General features: G+C 40.1%; 1 protein-coding gene across 1 annotated transcript in view; it reads right to left on the bottom strand.

The window, feature by feature from the left end:
- Positions 1-18,762, bottom strand: part of zswim5 (zinc finger, SWIM-type containing 5) — a 67,001-nt gene that overhangs the window by 5,062 nt on the left and 43,177 nt on the right. The window contains exons 2-15 of the mRNA XM_067474469.1: positions 13,117-13,304; positions 11,928-12,096; positions 10,555-10,703; positions 9,309-9,459; positions 8,043-8,219; positions 7,756-7,932; positions 7,001-7,147; positions 6,777-6,914; positions 3,628-3,779; positions 2,721-2,823; positions 2,440-2,575; positions 973-1,130; positions 692-855; positions 28-109 (exon numbers count right to left, since the gene is read on the bottom strand). Of these exons, the coding sequence (XP_067330570.1) occupies positions 28-109; positions 692-855; positions 973-1,130; positions 2,440-2,575; positions 2,721-2,823; positions 3,628-3,779; positions 6,777-6,914; positions 7,001-7,147; positions 7,756-7,932; positions 8,043-8,219; positions 9,309-9,459; positions 10,555-10,703; positions 11,928-12,096; positions 13,117-13,304 (2,091 nt within the window). The remainder of the gene's footprint in view (positions 1-27; positions 110-691; positions 856-972; positions 1,131-2,439; positions 2,576-2,720; positions 2,824-3,627; positions 3,780-6,776; positions 6,915-7,000; positions 7,148-7,755; positions 7,933-8,042; positions 8,220-9,308; positions 9,460-10,554; positions 10,704-11,927; positions 12,097-13,116; positions 13,305-18,762) is intronic.

Here is an 18,762-nt window from a genome sequence, read left to right as displayed (position 1 = left end):
ACTGGATGTGTCTCAGGGACCACATACCAACTTCTGTGGCACAGGTTACCAGCCAGCGAACCATCTCTCTCCTCCTCCAATTCAGAGTGGAAAGAGTCATCCTCATCACCTGTGAAACACACAATGAGATTTTTTTTATCCCCCTAACTTTGTACAGCAAGACCTCATCACTCTTTTTGCATGTCTTAGAATATGTTTTCATACATTTTCAAACATCTTTTCATAATTCAGTAGTTAGAACAACATTACATCTCTAGTAATGACAGATGTATCCAAAATGTGTTCATAATTACACAGATGTCTAATTGTAGCTCTTCCATTCTGAGCTCTTTATTTAAACTTTTTTCTGACAGGATTGTTACCGATGCTCTAAATATTGGTAGGGAGAGGCGATGGAGACCACAATGACCCTGCTGCCTCCATGATCTGAAGAGTTTTTGTGTGTTTACTGTGGAATCCAGAAGTGTTTATTATGTGGCTGCTTTTCATCAACAATGGTGAGACAACGACAGTGTGATGTTTTCTCTGTTAATTTGTAGTAAAGCTGTGGAAACTGCGGAAACTACTAGTTGAAGAACAGTGTTGCATGTTTTGACTGGTGGCCAGTGCTCGGATTTATTTAGTGGTGAAAAGATGATGAAAATTACTAACTCGCCCTTATGCTTTGCCTACTCAGTGACAGACTCAGTACCTGCAGTCCTAGCTCCAGTGCCACATTGAGCAGGGTTATATCAGGCGGGCTATCTGCAGGTGTGGCTATCTTAAAGGCATCCTGGGCCAGTTTGAAGATTAAGGAAGAGGAGTGGATGTTTTTCTGGATAGCTTCCAGCACAGTCCGCAACCTCAACATGTCACCTGCAGGCAAATTAAATAAAAGCTTAGATCCTCATGCACAAACATTACAGTACCTTAGATGTTATGAGAAGTCTTTAAGTGACTGGAGCTATGAATATTTAGATGTATTGGTGGTACCTTTGGCAGCGGTGAGCATGGTGGAGGCCAACTCACACTGCTGTGACTCCAGGTGGCCTAGTGTGAACCAGCGTGGGTATCTACTTGGAACTATAGAGATGCCATGGTGAGGGTGGCCCACGTCCCCGGAGCCTGCTGACGACTCCAGCACCGGCAGCCTGACAAAAACATATGACATCAGTTTATGACATGTTGAAGATTATTTGGTAAAACATCCATTCTTTTACTATCCCACCTCAGAAAAAAAAAAAAAAAAAAAAAAGACAATTGTCACCAGAAAATGGGGTATACATTTGCATAATCAGAATTTTTCAGAAAACAAAAAAAAAAAGAAATATTAAAAAAGAAACCACAACAGCATAAACACATTTGTTTCAATAGATGAGAAATGAATGTTTATTATAGTTTCTCAGAGTGTGTTATCAATTGTTGCCAGACAGCATAGTCTTTCAGACTAGATCCTTTTACAGAGTACGAAATCTTTTCTAAGTGAAACCAATGCACGAACTGTTCAATCCCGCTGACCACACAACCCGAACACGTGCATTATAGTAACTGGTTCCCATTTACAGCGGTCATATATTTGGTCAAGTCCTCTCCAATATAGTCTTGCCTTAGACCATAGATCAGCTTTTATGACGTAATAATGGTTTAACATTTTGTTGTGTGGGAACAGTATTGCTTGTCCTATTAGAAAAGAAAGCCAATAGTCATGTTTTTCTAGATGTTTTCATTAGACCTAATGTAATACATTGTAGTACATTAAATAGTAAATAACATACTATAAGGGTAAATATGTAAATCTAACTGCACTAGTTCACAGCCTATACCGAAGATAGTGATTAAGTAAAGCTATTTAAATACTGTACTTAAATAATTTACTGTTTCCATTTTTAAGTTGCCTTTACCTCACTCGAGTTCAGATACTTTTTTTTTTTATTTTAAATGTTTATCATATTGAAAAAATTATGTCTTCGAATGGACTAAACATAAACATACTATTTAATCACAGCAAATGTAGTTTGTATGAGTATAATTTTGAGCTTATATTTAATCTTTAAAATTGAGCAAAGTATTTTAATTGGTAATTCTAGTTGTAATGGAGTTACAGACAATGGAGTTACAATATATAGTACCTGGAATATGACCATAAAGTTTAGACACTTCACTAACAACAATAATTCCAAATATTCCCAATTGAATTTTTGCTGTAGTTGTGTGTATGAAAATGGGTTTCATTTTTACACAGCACATAAAAAAGAACAGACACTTCTTCAATTCCAGTAGAATTAGACAGGAAATAACACTAACATGTATTACTATGACACAAATGTTGTCACAACTGTCTCACTCATTTACACTTAGGTTAAAAATTAATTGAAGGAGAAACACAGTACAGCTTTACTTTTAAAACTAAACATATTTTTAATTTACATGGGTTCATATCGAAGTGAAGCGAGGACTGACCTCATGGCGCGGAGAGCCACCTTATATGCCAGGTCTGCGTCATGTGGCAGCAGGGCAGAGAAAAGATACTTGGCAAAAGTGTGCATGGGAACACTTTCCCTGTGGATGACCTCACCTAGACCACTAAATGGACCAGCTGGACAAAGAGACAAAGATAAAACAGGTGTAAATGTATCACAATTACTACTAGACCCTATTTAATTGGGCGTGAGAAAATTTTTTTTAATTTTTCTAAAACACATTTCAAAGTGGATGCGAAAAGATGTGAAAATATGTTTCACCTTCTAGCAGCTGTATGGCCTGTTTCCGAAGAGTCTGAACAAGGAGCTCATCCAGCTCCAGTTCTTGAAGCTTTGCTACAATCTGCTCCTCATTACGACAAACCTAAACCATAGTCACAAAACCCATATTTTTTACTGTCATCATACAGTCAATTTCCAGTTTAGTACTAATGAGAAACAAGAGGAAAAAGCAAATGATTTTTTTTTTTTTTTTTAGAATATATACATGCAATTAGTTGAGATAAATAATGTGTGCCTGTTTAAAGAGAGAACTAATTTTAAAGTTTAAATACCCTTTTATGAAAGGACAGGGAGTTTAGAGTATTACAGCAGCAACATGGTACATTAATACCTCACACTCTTGCTGCCTGTTTACACCTGGCATGAGAGAAACTGATTTGATTTCAACCATGGATTCACTAATAGGTCCTTTCACATATTATTTGGGTTTAAAAGCAATTCTTGCCTAAACCATTAATGTCTTTTCTGATTTCCATTACATTATCAAAGGTCGGTGGCAGCCATGTTAAGCACTTTAAAGCAGATTACCATTCACCCAAAGAAATATTCTTCGGATTTATTCTAATTCACAGTGAACTTAAGTACTGTGACTTTCTGCTTGTTTTTCAGGGAACTAAATTATGTGACCTTTTCTTTTCCTTTGCATGGCAGCTTCACAAACGTTTAATTATAGTGATTTTCTACCACAATGACTCCGTCTACAACAGACAAATTCATACCACTTTTGAACTATACAACAAGCTATAAAGGCTGTTTAGCTAAGCAGTCCAAAATGACTGAATTCTCTATGTAAGCATTTGCTCATGATTTGAGAACTTGTATTATGCTCTAATGTTTCATTTATTACCACAAATGCATCACGTGACAGTGGTTCTTTCTCCCATACCTTATCCTGAGCGTAAAGGCCCTCAGGCATTATCCTCTGTTGGCCCATACCCATCAGAGCAACCTCTAAAGCCAGAGTAAGATAGGACTCCCCTCCATCAGAACTGCCCCAAACTGGTACGTGATGGTAGACTGGAGGCCTGGTGTCTCCTTCTGAGTGGGAGCACAGAAACAGAGGCATTCAATATTTCACTTATGTTTAACTCACTGATGTCATGTCTGACTCACATCAGAGGCTTAAATCTTTTCAGCTCTGTCTTAACACCATTGTAAGACGACCCTACACTGAGTTTGTGCTTGTGCTGAAATGATTTAATCATACTGCCAATGTCGCAATATTAATTTAGCTGCATAATGACATGTTTGCATACGTGCTTTAAGTTGAGCGTGTGAGCGTACAAATGGAACAAGAATAGTGGAAGATTTAGCCACAGGACATGATGTCAATCCAAACTGCTGACGAGGAGGGATTCAAGTGAAAAATAGACCATAGAGATTCTGCTGAGGAAACCCTCCTCTAATTGAAAAAAGATAGCTGCTGCTTGAAAATAATTGTAACCAATAACTTTTAGTTGCAGAAAACTCCCCAAATACTACAAAAATTACCCATAAATTAACGTTTTCAAATAGAAAAATCAAATGTAAAGTGGCACCAGTGGGCAGAAAAATCAACTAGTCTGGCAACACTGAAGAGAATAAATCACAGTCCTCATTCACTGTTAACATGAGGCTTTCATTACACAAATCAAGTAGGCATCTTTGCCCTCGCAGTCACATCTTCCAGTCTATGGAGTTGTCGAGACATAACCGTTAACCTCAGCTATGCAAGACATCTTTTTCTGCAGATACCAGAATAGGTTTTTTTGAGAACTTTGTAATAATAATAATAATCATTTTGGAAAATGTTTCTAAATCAGACAACTGTTGCTACAGAGGTCTTGTGAATTCTACTAAATTCAATGCATTTGTGCATGGAACAAGGCCAGTACATCATCGGTCATGTTTCTTCCAGTGTAGTGGGTGTTACTTTTGGACCACAAGTGACTGAATAAATGTGTGAAGAGTCCTTGGCTTGGATACTGTGGTACAGTTCGGTCAGACAGACTTGAAAAACCCCAGACCTACCATTTGGCGAAGAGTGGAGCTAAAATTTGTGAGAAAGTGTAACATTTACACCAAAAATAACTGATTAAAGCTGTACGTCACACACACTAATGTTGCAGATTTAGTCTAAGATATCCATTCACTCAAGAACATTGCGTCAGAATTCTAAGAACAGATGCCACCAGACAGCTCTTGATTAGTGCCCATTTGTTCTCGGTCCCCCTTCCCACCTCATCATTCTACCTAAATCCTTTCTGAGAAATAGATCCCTTCAATGCTGGTTATTCTAGGGATGCGTGTGTATAAATGTAAAAAGTGGAAACTGGTTTTACAGACCTATCCCCAGTGCCAACCATTTTTAATCAAATTGCTGATTTAAAAACAGAGGGGATTGCATTCTGTTTGGTTGACAGACAGCCTGTGTCTGCCCCCCCTTAACAGATTTTCGCAGCTTTTTTGCAGCACGGGCTACACACACAAAATGATCATACCATCATTTTCAAATTGCCAAAACAACAAGGTAAGACAACCATTTACTCTCTCCAACACACACACACACACACACACACTCACACAGTGAGTGTGCCAGTGGTTAGCATTGTTAAAACTGACAATAGTTCCCTGTGGCCTGGTAACAATGAGAAAACCCAACCCCTATTCTGCTGTGTTGCATGGGCCACTGGTAAAAAAAAAGACCCTGGGCAGGGTGAGAAATGCAAATGGTGATGGATTCTATACATACAATGCGCACGCATGCACGCACACACACACATGCATGCGCGCACACACACACACACACACACACACACACACACACACGGAGAGAGGGGAGGAGTGTGGTCTAAATGTGTTTCAGCCTAGTCCATTCATGCTCTGCTGGTTTATGGCTGTCTGCAGCACAATAGTGCCTGGTCTTCCTAGAAGAACAGGGACTCTGTTGTGTGATGAGTCACGGCTGGTGGGCCTGATCACCTCTGCTCAGGATCACTCTGCATCAATTGGTGATGTCTGCCAGGATTTAAACCTTATAACTGTCAAAAAACCTGTTTCACTAATGTACTTTAGGTTAAACAGATCCATGGTTGAATATATATTTTGCTGAGCTTTCTATATAGTACAGTAGGGTGGCTGAGCAGCAATGCAGTGCAGTAGACTAGACAGTGACACACTGAGGCTTAGTTAGATTGTTTTGAGCTGAATTCTGTTCACGCTTATAACAGTTATTTTCGTTATTGGCTGGTTATCTTTTTTGATAAATAGATTAAATGTAATATATAATATATACATAGTCTGGCAATGTCTATAAATGGCTTGTTAAAAACAGTCCTCAAATTTGAGAAGACAGATCGGGGGAAATGCTTAACATTGGTGCTTTATGACCAAAGATTTGCAAAGCTAATGTTATTACCATCAGCCTTAGCAACTAAAACATTGTGTTTAGTGCTAATTAGCAAATGTCTGCATGCTAATATGCAAAACCAGGACAGTAATTTGACATATCTGAATATTCTTTTTCTGCAAAGGTTTTAAAATACTTTTAATTTTGTTACCTTTGACTCTTCTCTTCCTCCCTCTGCAATAATTTTTGTCAGGTGGCTGCAGCTCTGAGAAGTTTTCTGTATTAATGGATGCTCAAAGCGTAGGTGACATAGGAAGTGATATCTCAGCTTTGTCACCACAGTAAAGAAAAAATCCTATTATTAACACGTACAAAAAATATCTTTCTACTAACATAAACACCAGAGTCATTTTTAATGTAGTGGCCATGAGGTGTGCACCCTACACTAATACACACAGCTGTGTTGCTGTGTGTATTGACACCTGTCGCTCATGATTAGCCTAACATTATTTCCATGCTGTCCTCTGTCTGAGCCCTGCACGACCACAACAGTAAATTACCAGGTGGGATTAAAGTTGTGGCGGATCGGTGTATGCATTTCTACTCTTTCTAATACTCTTCAGAACAGCAACACCTCTAACAGTTTGTTGTTTGTTGTAAAATAAGTCTTATTGTGTTGTAGAGTTTTAATCACACTGTCTTTGTACCTCCAGTGTCCATAGTGGTATCATCATCCATGCGGCAGGTTTCAGTGAGCGTGGTGAACAAACAGCCAACTGGATCTAAAGGATGACCCACCCATCCTTCCAGGTTGGTGGTGGAGGTCACTCCTCTCTGGAGAAGCTCTGCCAGAAAAGAGAAGAGAGAAGTGAGAACGGTTGAGGTATAAGGTTACTCCAACACCAAAATGTCTGTGTAAGTTAGGTTTAACCTTTCTTTTGGTGTTTGTAGATGTCCATCTGTCTCTGCTGCTGGAGACGCAGCGTGTTAATGATGGCAACGGCCAATCGCAGGGCTTCCCTGGAGTAGCCGTGGGAACGCAGTGCATCAACGCGAGCACATGCTGTGGGGACGTGGTCTGTATGGTTGACAGAGAGATAATGAGGGGGGTATCAGGGCATTTCTTTCTCTCTCTCTCTCTCTCTCTCTTTCACACACAAACACAAATTTTCTTCTAAACTTCTAAACTCACTTTTCACTAAGAGACAAAAAAATACAAACACTGTGGGGCATAACAGATAGTAAGTATTGGCATGCACATGCACACACACACACACTCTGCAGTCTCAGCACAATGCCAGTGTGTTTCTGATAGCTGGCTTAAGTTGCAGAATGTGACAGATCTTAGCTGGAAGCTGCTTACTGCAGATACCAGCCTCAGTATCAGCAGAATTACACTCTGTGTGTGTGTGTGTGTGTCTGTGTGTGGTGGGTCAGCTTTCAGTGGAATTAGAGATTGGAATTAGAGATTGTGTGTATATATATATCCCTCCTGTCATTCCTCCTGAAAATTGAGTCTTTCTATAATGTTGTAATGTATAAGTATTTGTGTGCGTGGCTTGTTTATTTCCCAAGTAAACATTATTTGAGAAGCTGTAATAAATCTGTAGGTGAATAAAATGACTTTTTCTCTGGGTCGAGTAAAAAAATAAATAAAAATAAAATAATACAATATTTAAACTTTACCAAGCCAGAGTGGTAGGCCCTGCGGGTTGAACAGCAGGCTCTCCCCCTCCCTCTGGTAGGATGGAGACATGTAGTAGTCACTGCTGATGATCCTCTGGAGGTGGCTGTCTTGCCAGTGTAGGTCGCAGGCCTCGATGGCCCGGCTAAACACCGTCCTCCTCGGCCTGGACAGGGAGTCTGACAAAGACAACACATATAATAGCACCACAACAGTGATAGTGTCATGTTGTCCCATTCTATCTGTCTAGGTACAGATTCAGTCTGTGTCTCTGTGTGCTTGTACTGACCTTGTGCAAGGTTGCTCTGTGGAAGAGCATTGGTTATGTTTGGAAGCTCGCTGCCGTAGTTGCCGTCCTCCAGTGGGCAGACGTCCATGTCTCCCCACTTCTTTAGCTGCTTTAACCAGCTGCTCTTCTCCTCGCTCTTACAATGGGGGTTTAGCACTACACATACCCACAAGGCACCTGGGGAAATCAGAGTGGTGACAGGTCAGAGCATAAATGCTAAATGTTAATTTATGTAAAGGTGTTTCAGTTCTTTTTCTTCTTCCCTTGATAAAAATGCCATGTTGTAAATGAGTAAACTTAATATCTGTGGGCTGTGGAATGTTGATTGAACAAAAACAAATATCAAGAATCTTACATGTTTTCTTAATCATACAATTAATTTAAATGATTAGCATTTTACCTAATAAAGAAATACTTGCAGTCTTTAAAGTAATCAACTTGCTTTTACAAGACCAGTCCGGCTTTTAAAACCCAACAGAACAAGGAGAAACATATGCATTTACTTGTATTTTTAATGCCTCAAAAGATAAGGAATGTGCTGCTTATATTTCTTAAATTGGACTGAAGGCTATCTAAACCTAGCAATTACATCTGATTAATACCTCTGCATGTTTCATAAAATGCATCCACAACAATGCGTAAAATATATTTTAATCATAACATTGCCACCAGAAAAACAAGAAAGAGAGAAATTCCAAATTGCATAAAATGAATCGAATGTATAAACTACTAAACGAGTTTACCTTGCTGATTACATAAGCATACAGCGTTGCTACATTTTGTTGAGGTGTTCTCTAACCCTATAAACCTCAAGCTATGTCTACTCAGACATCTGCAGCTCTCACAAAAATTATCAGGCAACAATTCCTGGCTGTCTGGCTGTTATTTCTGTCTGTGTCTGTGTCATGATCTCCCTCACCCACCCAGGAAGTGTTCTTATTGACCTCCTAAATGCTGAGATTGATTGCAGAGAAGCTGAGCAGCCGTATCGATCGTCAGCCTTTATCATTCACTCAGTGCAGAGAGTGAGCAGAGATCAGAGGAGAGGCCTGAGCAGGAGCTACTGCACTGGTTGACCTAATGGCTAAACTGATGGCATGACCATTTACCTGACTACAGATTTATCTGACTTATGTCAGCTTGGCTGTCTGACCCGCACTGACCTCTAAAGCAACTAACAAGCAGCTAGGCCAGCATGGAAAACGAAATACACACATTCATTGGGTGGTTCTGTTTCTTGCAGATGGCTTCTTCAACTGTTCTTACCTAGCTCATCCCAAAGCTGCCGACACTTGTCTGTCATGCCCGTCCCTTGTTGTCTCCATAGCAACAGACGAGGGTCCGCCATGAACTGTTCAGTTATAAGCGTCAGCATTCGTGCGCCATTGGAATCTCGCATTCGTAGCATCTCGCGCACCTGTAAAAACCCAAAGAGCACAAGTTTAGTCACTGTATATAAACCATAGCAGTTTTATCTTCCTCCTGATACTTTGTGACCTTACTCATCAGGGAAATATAACCCTGTGTAACTGAATGCAAGGTAAAATGCAAACCCAATCAGCCAAAACACTTCAAGAGGTTAAACAACAACAACACACGGTTTCAACAAGAAAGAAAAGAGAATCTGAAGGGCATACGGGCAGCTATAGACAGAATATGCATTATAGAGGTCCAAAATCCTGAAATATATCATATGAACATGTCTAATTCACCCTGGAAAAGATGGAAAATGATCTCTGGCAACAAAATATGTCATCTACTTTACTTAAGTTTTAAAACTTTAATCCAAGATATTATGAAACTCTCTGAATGCCACTGGAGCTAAACTAAAGAAATAGTTTGGTACTGAAATGGGAAACTCCATAGCTCTCCGTTGGAACTGACGCTTTCATGTCATTTAAGCCTGTATAAATTTGTTGGTTCTTTTATTATTAGTGTGTGTTGGAAGGACGCCAAACAGCGATTAGGTCTGGGTTCCTTCTAACCAATGAGCCGGTGATCAGTACATCAACAAGGGCATGTGGTAGAGTGACACAGTCTCAAAACTCTAAGAGACACACGAGCTCTGTAATGACATTGGCAGATTCAACAGGAAGCACAATTAATACTTAAATTTACTGTTTCACATATTTTGTAATAGAAATATGCTTCAACAACCCTGTTGTGGATTTGACTGTCCTTTTTAAGCTATAATTTGCAAGTCTATAAACTTTATGGATGTAAAATGCTAAAAGAAGACGTGTTCACATCCATTAGGTTGAATTTGATATGGTTTGCATACTTGTTTGCATACAGTTGCCGTTTTACATATCCAGCACAAATCATTTTCTACTAAGAATTTAACATAAAGCTGTTTTAAATCGTTTGAAATTGGTGACTGCTGTTGAGCAAAAATTTTATTTGGATTTTATTATTTTACTTACTGGTTTCTTGGCATTAGCAATCAATTTTACTAAATTAAACAAAGGATACATTTTATAATAAAGCAGAGGTAGGAAGCTGTGATGTGCACCTTAGCAAACATGGAGTTGAGTTGCTTCCCAGAGCCATAGTATCCTCCCTGGGATAGAAACTGTTTGACTTGTTCCCTGACTTGATCCTCGTCCAGATGCCAGCAGTTGTCATCGTCAATGCTGGCACCTGCAGTTGGGTCTGGAGCACCTGGGAATACATAGACACACACACATTTCATAACAGACCGGGTTAAATCTGTATTCGCTCAGGCACCTCATTCTTCCCTGTTCTTAATTCCTGCTACCAAACCTAAGAAAACAATAAAATGATGCAGGCACTGACTGTGGGATATGCAGACTATGTTGAGTCACCCAGTGCATTACTTTTGCTCGATATCAACATTTCTTCATGACAGTTACATGACCATGACAATTGCTGCTCTCATACACATTTGCTCTACATTTAAGTGCACCTATGTGATAATAAAGACAAGATTCTCTTTTTAGTCTAATTGTACAGAGGGATCTAAGGCCAACTTTATTTTTCTTCTGTTCAGCTATGAGTGTGTGAGTAACACTACGGGGAAATGCAGATCTGCTCTAAAGGGCGAAGTTGCTTTGATCTAGCAGGAAGCGAGCCGAGGAAAGCCCAGAGATGTGTTTCCAACTGGCTGGGAGTACGCTGCAGCAAACAGAAACATTCCTCCATCAAAGACAAGCTCACTCCTGGATCCACTGAACTTCAACCCCCATGATCCCCCTTGTCAAACACAGACAGGAAACACAGCTTGCGGCTTCCTGGACGGGAGAGCTGGAGAATGTCAACATTTAGTGAGCAGGATGAAAAATAGAAGGAGATAAAGAGTTGTGTTTGGCGAAAGGATGCTTCTGGTTTGTCGGTTTTTCCCTGACGCGGGTCTGCTGTGGTTCTTCTTTTTCATCTCAGTACTTTCTCCAGCCTTTCATCTTTCCTCTCCTTCCTGCCTCCCCTCTAACATTTCCCTGAGTGCCATTTCTCCTGTCTCTCTCAGTGTCCCTCTCTCTTCTGCTACATCATCACAAAGGTCTTTTTCTCCTTCCTTCCTTCCTCAAACACACTCCTGCCAATGCAAGAAGGTAGTGACTGGAGAGTGGGAACTAAAGAATCAAACGAGCCATTTGAAGTCTGGTTTGCTGCTTCGCTGTAGTAATTTTGAAGTCTGAAGGCTTTTAACTTTGGCCTGTTGCTGTGAAGATATCAGTGCAGAGAGATGGACAGCAGCTTAATGGACAGAACCTTTCGAGAGTTAAGATGCGCTCCACCTTCCTTTTGATCACCATTCCTTTATGGCATTTAAAAATCAGTACTAGATATATTGGGTGGATGAATCAGACATCAAAAGTGCTTTTTCAAACTTAAAATCACAGAACACTGAGCAGGTTGTCCTCTCACCGTGGACCTGGTTGATCTCAGAGTTGGAGGAGAGGATCTCGTCAGCCAGTTTTTGAGCGGTGGGCAGTACCTCAGTGTGGTGGGCTGTTATCAGATACTGGACCAGCTTCTGCAGCTGATCTCTGTTCATCTGGAACAATGTCTCTGAGATGGGCAATCGTAGCTTCACCTGTATTAAAGCACACACAAATGCTTGAGTATGATATCTATATGGATAGATGGTTATGTTTGGTAATTGGTAAATGGTCCTTCCTTGGGGATGTTTCAGCTATGAAAGTGCCTGTAAATTCAATCACCTTTAAACATGTAAAAGGAATTCCAAAAAAACAAGTTCATTATATTAGCTACTAGCAGTATGTGTTTTCTCTGTGACTGTGTACATAGAGACAATGGATTAACTGAATTAGACAGACAATAAAGAAAAGTTATAAAACTGATGATGAAGAGGTAAGTCCCCAAGTGAAAAGAGAAGCCTTCTTTTTATTTAAGGACTTGTATCCTCGGCTGATCTTGCACTAATTCTGGCAATGTTTGTATGTATGACATATGTGGTTAGTCATTTGGCTGATGAGAAGATGAGTAAAGATGATCACTATGCAACCAATTAGGAATGTGATTTAGGTGTGATGTCTGGTCGGACCTAGTTGGTCCTGGTCAGTGCCAGTCCAGCCTAGTTGGCACTGACAGATGGCAGAGACAATCGTTGCACAAAGTATGTGCTGTATAAAGATTCTAGTCTTTAGTTTTAAGATCCAGTTGCTGTCAGTTGTTACCACAAAGAATGTCTTGTAATCAATTTTAATAATTAGTATGCTCTATAGTCTGCATTGTCCTCGCCTTTATATTCGTGATTTTACTGCTTTTTTCCATTTTGTTTTTTTGTTTTTTTTTACTTGTAAGCACAAATTGTTAAGTAAATTAAATAAATAAAAAGAATTCCTGGTTGCTGTTTTGGCACAAGAACAAGTGAGGGTTTGTTTGTCTATCTCCAGATCATCTAGGCATTAAGTGTTTTGCCCCCAGTTTACACAGTTGTCAGGTGTGTGCTGCTTTCAGACTATCAAAGATTAGAAATCTGTGATAGTTGATGGAAACGGCCTTTATTTGAACTGCCCAGACTTTCACAGTGTTTGCTAGTTTTGGGGTGTGTCCCCAGCTTAAGATGTACCCTAAACATTGCAGTTCTTACCTGTTCTGGCTTACGAATCCGGTAAAGAGAGAGGGCTACAACATGTGCGCAGTAGAATATATCCCTATTGCCGCAGCCACAGGTGACAGAGGTTATCTTGCAGCGATCGAAGCTGATAGCCACCTTGTGTGTAACCTCGGGCTCTGATGACGTGGCAGGTTCAGTAACTGTGCCACTGAGGTGAAACCCTGCAAAGACACAGAAGGACAGAGCTTTATATGATTTTACCAATCATGGGCATTTGTATGGGCATTATTATTGAAAAGGCAAAATTAGAAAGCTACAAATGCCCATAAGCAATTTACATTAAAAAATACATGTTTTATTGTTCCCTTTTAAACACAGGTGTGGACTACTAAAAAGAACAGAGGCATAAAAGACGGAGCATCTGTGGTAACTGGAGCCTCTTCAAACATAGTGAGTGAACCTTCAATACAAAACACACAGATCTTAATGAGACGTCTCTAACAGGGCACTGGTTCACCTGATACTCTCTGCACCTCTCACCATATGTCTCCATGCATTTGTGTGTGGGGAAAGAATAAAGGGTTGCTAGAATGTGATCTTTTCCTGCCTACACAAACTATCCAGCCCCTCAGGATAGTATGGGGAGTTGACTAAAGAAACTAAAACTGCTTTGCACAGTTAACATCACATGAAGCTAACATTTGCTACTGACCACTGTTTTTGCTGTTTGTTGTACTTCAGGCTGTTTGTTAACTCTATGGTCTTTGCTTAAGTAGCGCATTTCTACCTATTGGCACTCATAGCGCTTTACACTGCTTCTTATTCACAGACACACACACACACACCCTGATCAGGAAGCTGGCCAACTCTCACTGGGAGCCACTAAGTTGGGGTTCAGTGTCTTGCTCAAGGACACTTCAACATGTGATCAAACCAACAACTGCAGGATTTGTGGACGACCGCTCTACCTTCCTGCACCACAGTCGCTTGTTGGGATTCTTGTTTGGTGATTAGTGAGTCATTATTTCTGTCGATGTACCAATGCTCTGATTAGCAGGCCCAACAGCCGTATTCCGAGCCGAAAGTACAACTTTCAACAGATGTTCGAAACTAAACTAATTAGCCTTTTTTGGTGCTGCCCCAAAATTATAGACTTAAGAAATAAGTCTTTAATGGCACTGTGGCCTTTATAAAATAAGATTTCATTTAATGTAAAGTGACCAAAATAAGACTTTTTATTTTAATATATTAACCCTATAGAGGGTTATTATATTAAAATAAAAAGCCCAGGTACAAAAACAAACAAAAAGGTAAATGAAGAAGAAAAACAGGCTGAGTAAAAGAACGGTGACTGAAAAAACAGAGGAGCAAGGGGATGAGATAGGAGGAGAAATTTGAGAGGGGAACAGAGAATATGGTAGGGGAGAGTGTATCTGCCCTGTCCTGTCATCTCACTGTGACAGGTCAATTATTTATAAGGTGCGTGTGTGTGTGTGTGTGTGTGTGTGTGTGTGTGTGTGTGTGTGTGTGTGTGTGTGTGTGTGTGTGTGTGTGTGTGTGTGTGTGTGTGTGTGTGTGTGTGTGTGTGTGTGTACACAGTGGATTACTGTATCTCACCAAACCATAGCAACCCCACTGCTGCTTTCACAGCTAGAAAGACAGCAGAGAGAGAGACACACACAGAGGCAGGGCGAGCAGGCTAAGTGCAAAGCAATGATATGGCTATTTTGGGCATGGGCTGAAAAAAGCACATATTTAAATGTGCTGAAAAACTTAACACCAATGCGAAACCACATATATACACTCAGAGAAATTAACAATTAAATACTGTGCTTAGATGCAATAAGTGCCTTTTTTTTACAACAAAGAAAGAGCTACAGGTGAGCAAGTAACAAGACTGACAAGCCAGCATGAAGCATTGAGTACTGATGCCAGCTGCTGAATACAGAAATTGTCACACCAACTATCCAAAGTTAGTCCAAACTTGTCAACTGTTTATTATCACCAACTGTGAACCGAGCTGAACTTGGATCGGGGAACAAAAATAAAATAAAGTGTGTGTGTGGTGGAGGGGCAATGTTGGTCTAGGTGTGCTAATATATGGGAAAAGGTAATATGACAAAAAATACTCTTGCTACTTCAATAATTTAAATGTGTACTGCCAAAAAAACTAGCAACCTGTTCGTGGTTATCCCGCCTCTTCCCCAATGACAGCTGGGATCAGAATCAGGCCGGAACTGCTGTAATGCTAAGACGTACAATGTATGACTGGTCAATGCACAGCACATTGCCAAAAAAATAAAAATGTCATCCATCAGCACACCAATCATGTATGTGATGTGTACAAATATGCTAAATGTTTTGTCCACATTAACTATTTTAATCTCTGGTAACTTTGCAGGGATACACATTCTTGCCAGAATAAACTACTGTGCATTTTCTTATAGGTGCCCATAGCAATATATAGAGCTGCCCCCTTTTAGTTTTTGTAACATAGTCCTATTTTTGTCTGCGTGTGACCAAACCATCTAAACTACCCACCAACATACCCACGTATCATCAGACCCAGCAACCATCAAAGCCACATGTAAACAACTTCCTGACATACTGACCTTGCTGACTTCATGCCAACAAACACAAACTTTACTAACATACTTAGCAACATACTGACACACACTTCCTAGCCCGCATTACAGAAATACTTTAAACCAAGATAGCCATCGATTTTCGAGAGAACGCTCTGACCAACACAAACTGGCCAAAGGAGTCAAACATGGCATTTGACTGTTACAGAAAGGAGTGTGACACTAAAGCAGAACAGGTTGCAGAATGAGAAAGACAGAGAGGGGAAGATGGTTGTTGCATCTGCCAGTGATAGACAAAAAGAGTTCTTGAAACTGTTGAAATCTCTGCCTCCCACTGAGTCTGCCTGGCCAACCAATTGTTGGGTCCCACAGCGCATGGTAATATAAATGTCAGGAAAAAAAGGCTTTCCACGACGTCCCTCAGTCTCTGTAATGGGTTTACCTGTAGAGCCAATTTGCACTAACAACAGCTTAGTGTACGGAGTACAAATTTGATCTTCCAGTGGTGAAATCATCACAGCCGAAAAATCAGGCAAAAATTGGGGAAGTGCATTTCTTAAAAGCATCATGGGCTCATTTCAGAGCCATCTCCTGTGCAAGCTTCCAAAATAATGTCTTGTCAGTCACCTGTCATTGCTGAACTTACCATTCAATAGAATTTTAGATAAGTGTAGAAGTTTTGATGGCACATTATATTTGTTATTAAGGCTTTGCTACAGCTTTGAATGCTGCTCACCCTCTCTCTCTCTGTTTCAGGCCCCTTCTCTTGCTGTCTATGTCTATCAGGATAAAGCCTATTGTAGGAATGAATGTGATGGTGAAACTGCTGCTCTTTTCAATTTGAATGAAAGCGACAGACACAGTTCACAGTCTGTCTGGCACCCCTTCCCTCTATCTTATGCCAGTTTCACGCTTCACATTTTAGTGGCTTTAATATTTGGGTTTTGGGCATTCATATCTCACACACTTTCAAATGGGTTAAAACCTAGGCACAAGCAAAGATTTTCAAGAACACAGACAGCAACCCACAAAAAAATAAAAAAATAAAAAATAGAAAGTAACCTAGTATAGAACCCTGAGGTACCCCACAATTGACTGCATTTATTCTCCCTCTTAATCAAACCTGTATCAAAAACTAAAACTTGGTAGTTTAATATTCAAAAGCTCAGTGATAATTTGTAACCATTCCCCCCTTCACATGGTGCCTGTGTGTATAAAGGATCAGGGAGACAGTTTGTCTTCAGCAGATAGGGATGCAATGACATGATAAAAGATGTTGTGTCAGACAGTCAGCAAGCACACACATATGTAAACAGTTAACAAAACAACCATTTCATCATAGGCTGTCAGGTTTTGTTTGGAATGCCACAGTGATCATAAAGACAAAATGACACTAAGTATTCAGTGATATTAATTCTCTCTCTCTCTCTCTCTCTCTCTGGATGGTGAGTGAGTGGAAGGAGTGGTGTAGCAAACACTTCAGCGTAAGTGAGCTCTATCTTTTTTCATTGCTTTGTTCCTTTATTTTTTTTTAATTTTTTCAATTCTGTTTGGTGTGTTTTACAGGTAGGGTGGAATTTAGTCTGGTTTAGCAGCAAGACTACCAACTCGAACAGGCATTATGCCTGTCAGGGATGCTGGAACCGTGTTTGAGAAGCTGACACGTCAGCATGCAGTTGTGCCTGCCATCAGCTGCTCAGTGGAGGAGGCCAGCTCAGCGGTTGGAGGGGTAGCGGGTTATGACTGTGTGAAATCAACTTCCCGAATGAACAGATCTATGGTCATATTTCTGGATAGTACAACTTAAGTCAGTGAAATTGTACTATCCATTAAGAATGAGATGAATTTTAGGAAATGAAGGACTCAAGACTAAGGAAATGTATCACCTCAGGAAACTGATCATTATGGTAAAAACACAACTTCTTGAGAATGATTGTTTTTTTCTTCTTCACTACTTCCTCCTCCTGCTTGTTTTTTTTTGCCGTTTCTCTCTACCTCATCACTCTCCATGCGTGACTTTACAATAAATTTTAATAGAGCTAGAGATGATGTAAAAAGAACAACTTTTTTAAGTTAATTGATCTTTAGAAGTTAGAGATATAGTTCAAGAAACACACACTGACAATGAAAGCCAGTGAAGAAAAGAATGTAGTGCAGAGGACTTTCTGAGCCATAAATGCAGATTTAGTGGAGGAGTTGGTATCATGTTTTCTAGAATAATTGGGCCTTCTCATGTAGTGCAGAAGAAGTAATCAAGAGTTGTGCAAGTTTTTTTCAATGTCCATATGGCCACAAATCGATTGAGTTGAGTGTGTTATGTGACACTATCAGAGATTTTAATAGTGGTTAGTACTTAGTACATTTAACTGCACAGAAAATCCCAGATCAGACAGAAACCACCAGGAATTTCATCCTGCCCAATCATCACACAGATTCTGTCTAGATCATGCTCTCTGGATGTCACACAGATGGATCAGCTCAGTTTTTTTTTTTTTTTTTTGGTCTGGAGGGGAAAAGTAGACAAAATAAGATCATTTACTCATTACAGTCCAGCAACGGTTCATCGGCCCAATGTTATAGAAAAAGTCAAAAGCCCTATAGAGGTTGCATACTTGTTGCTAATAATTAGCTTTCTTCTGGTCTGTGGCACCGGCTAGCCTGTGTTAATCCTCCAGTTTGTCTTTTGTCTGAAGTTCAAAAACTTTAGTTGTTTTTTTTCTGGAACAGGCAGCATTGGGTTCCTCAGAGTATCCCATTTGTCCTCAGAGAGGAAGGAGGACATTTAGAAAGTAGGGGTGCTGCTTTCCGCTTACACTTTATAGACAGACTGCTAACTGGACCACCAGATCCTTCAGCAGTTTGGTGGACTAGGACTTAGCCTGTCTTTATTTCCTATGGATTTTGGAAGCAGAGACAGGAACAGACTGACTAAATGAGCCAGTAATGTTTGAAGGACATTTGGACACACCAAGCTAGACTCTCTCTAAATGTTTCCACATTGCCAAGATTTCTACTCTTGGACAAGTGTTAGACCTCAATGGACCTCGATTGGACAAGCCTGTTCATCTGGCTGCTCATCTGGTGTGAGATCTAC

Source organism: Channa argus, chromosome 14 (assembly GCF_033026475.1).
Source record: "Channa argus isolate prfri chromosome 14, Channa argus male v1.0, whole genome shotgun sequence".
Lineage (NCBI taxonomy): Eukaryota > Metazoa > Chordata > Actinopteri > Anabantiformes > Channidae > Channa > Channa argus.
Note: the sequence above shows the minus strand (reverse complement) of the source record. Positions and strands in the feature narration are given on the sequence as shown.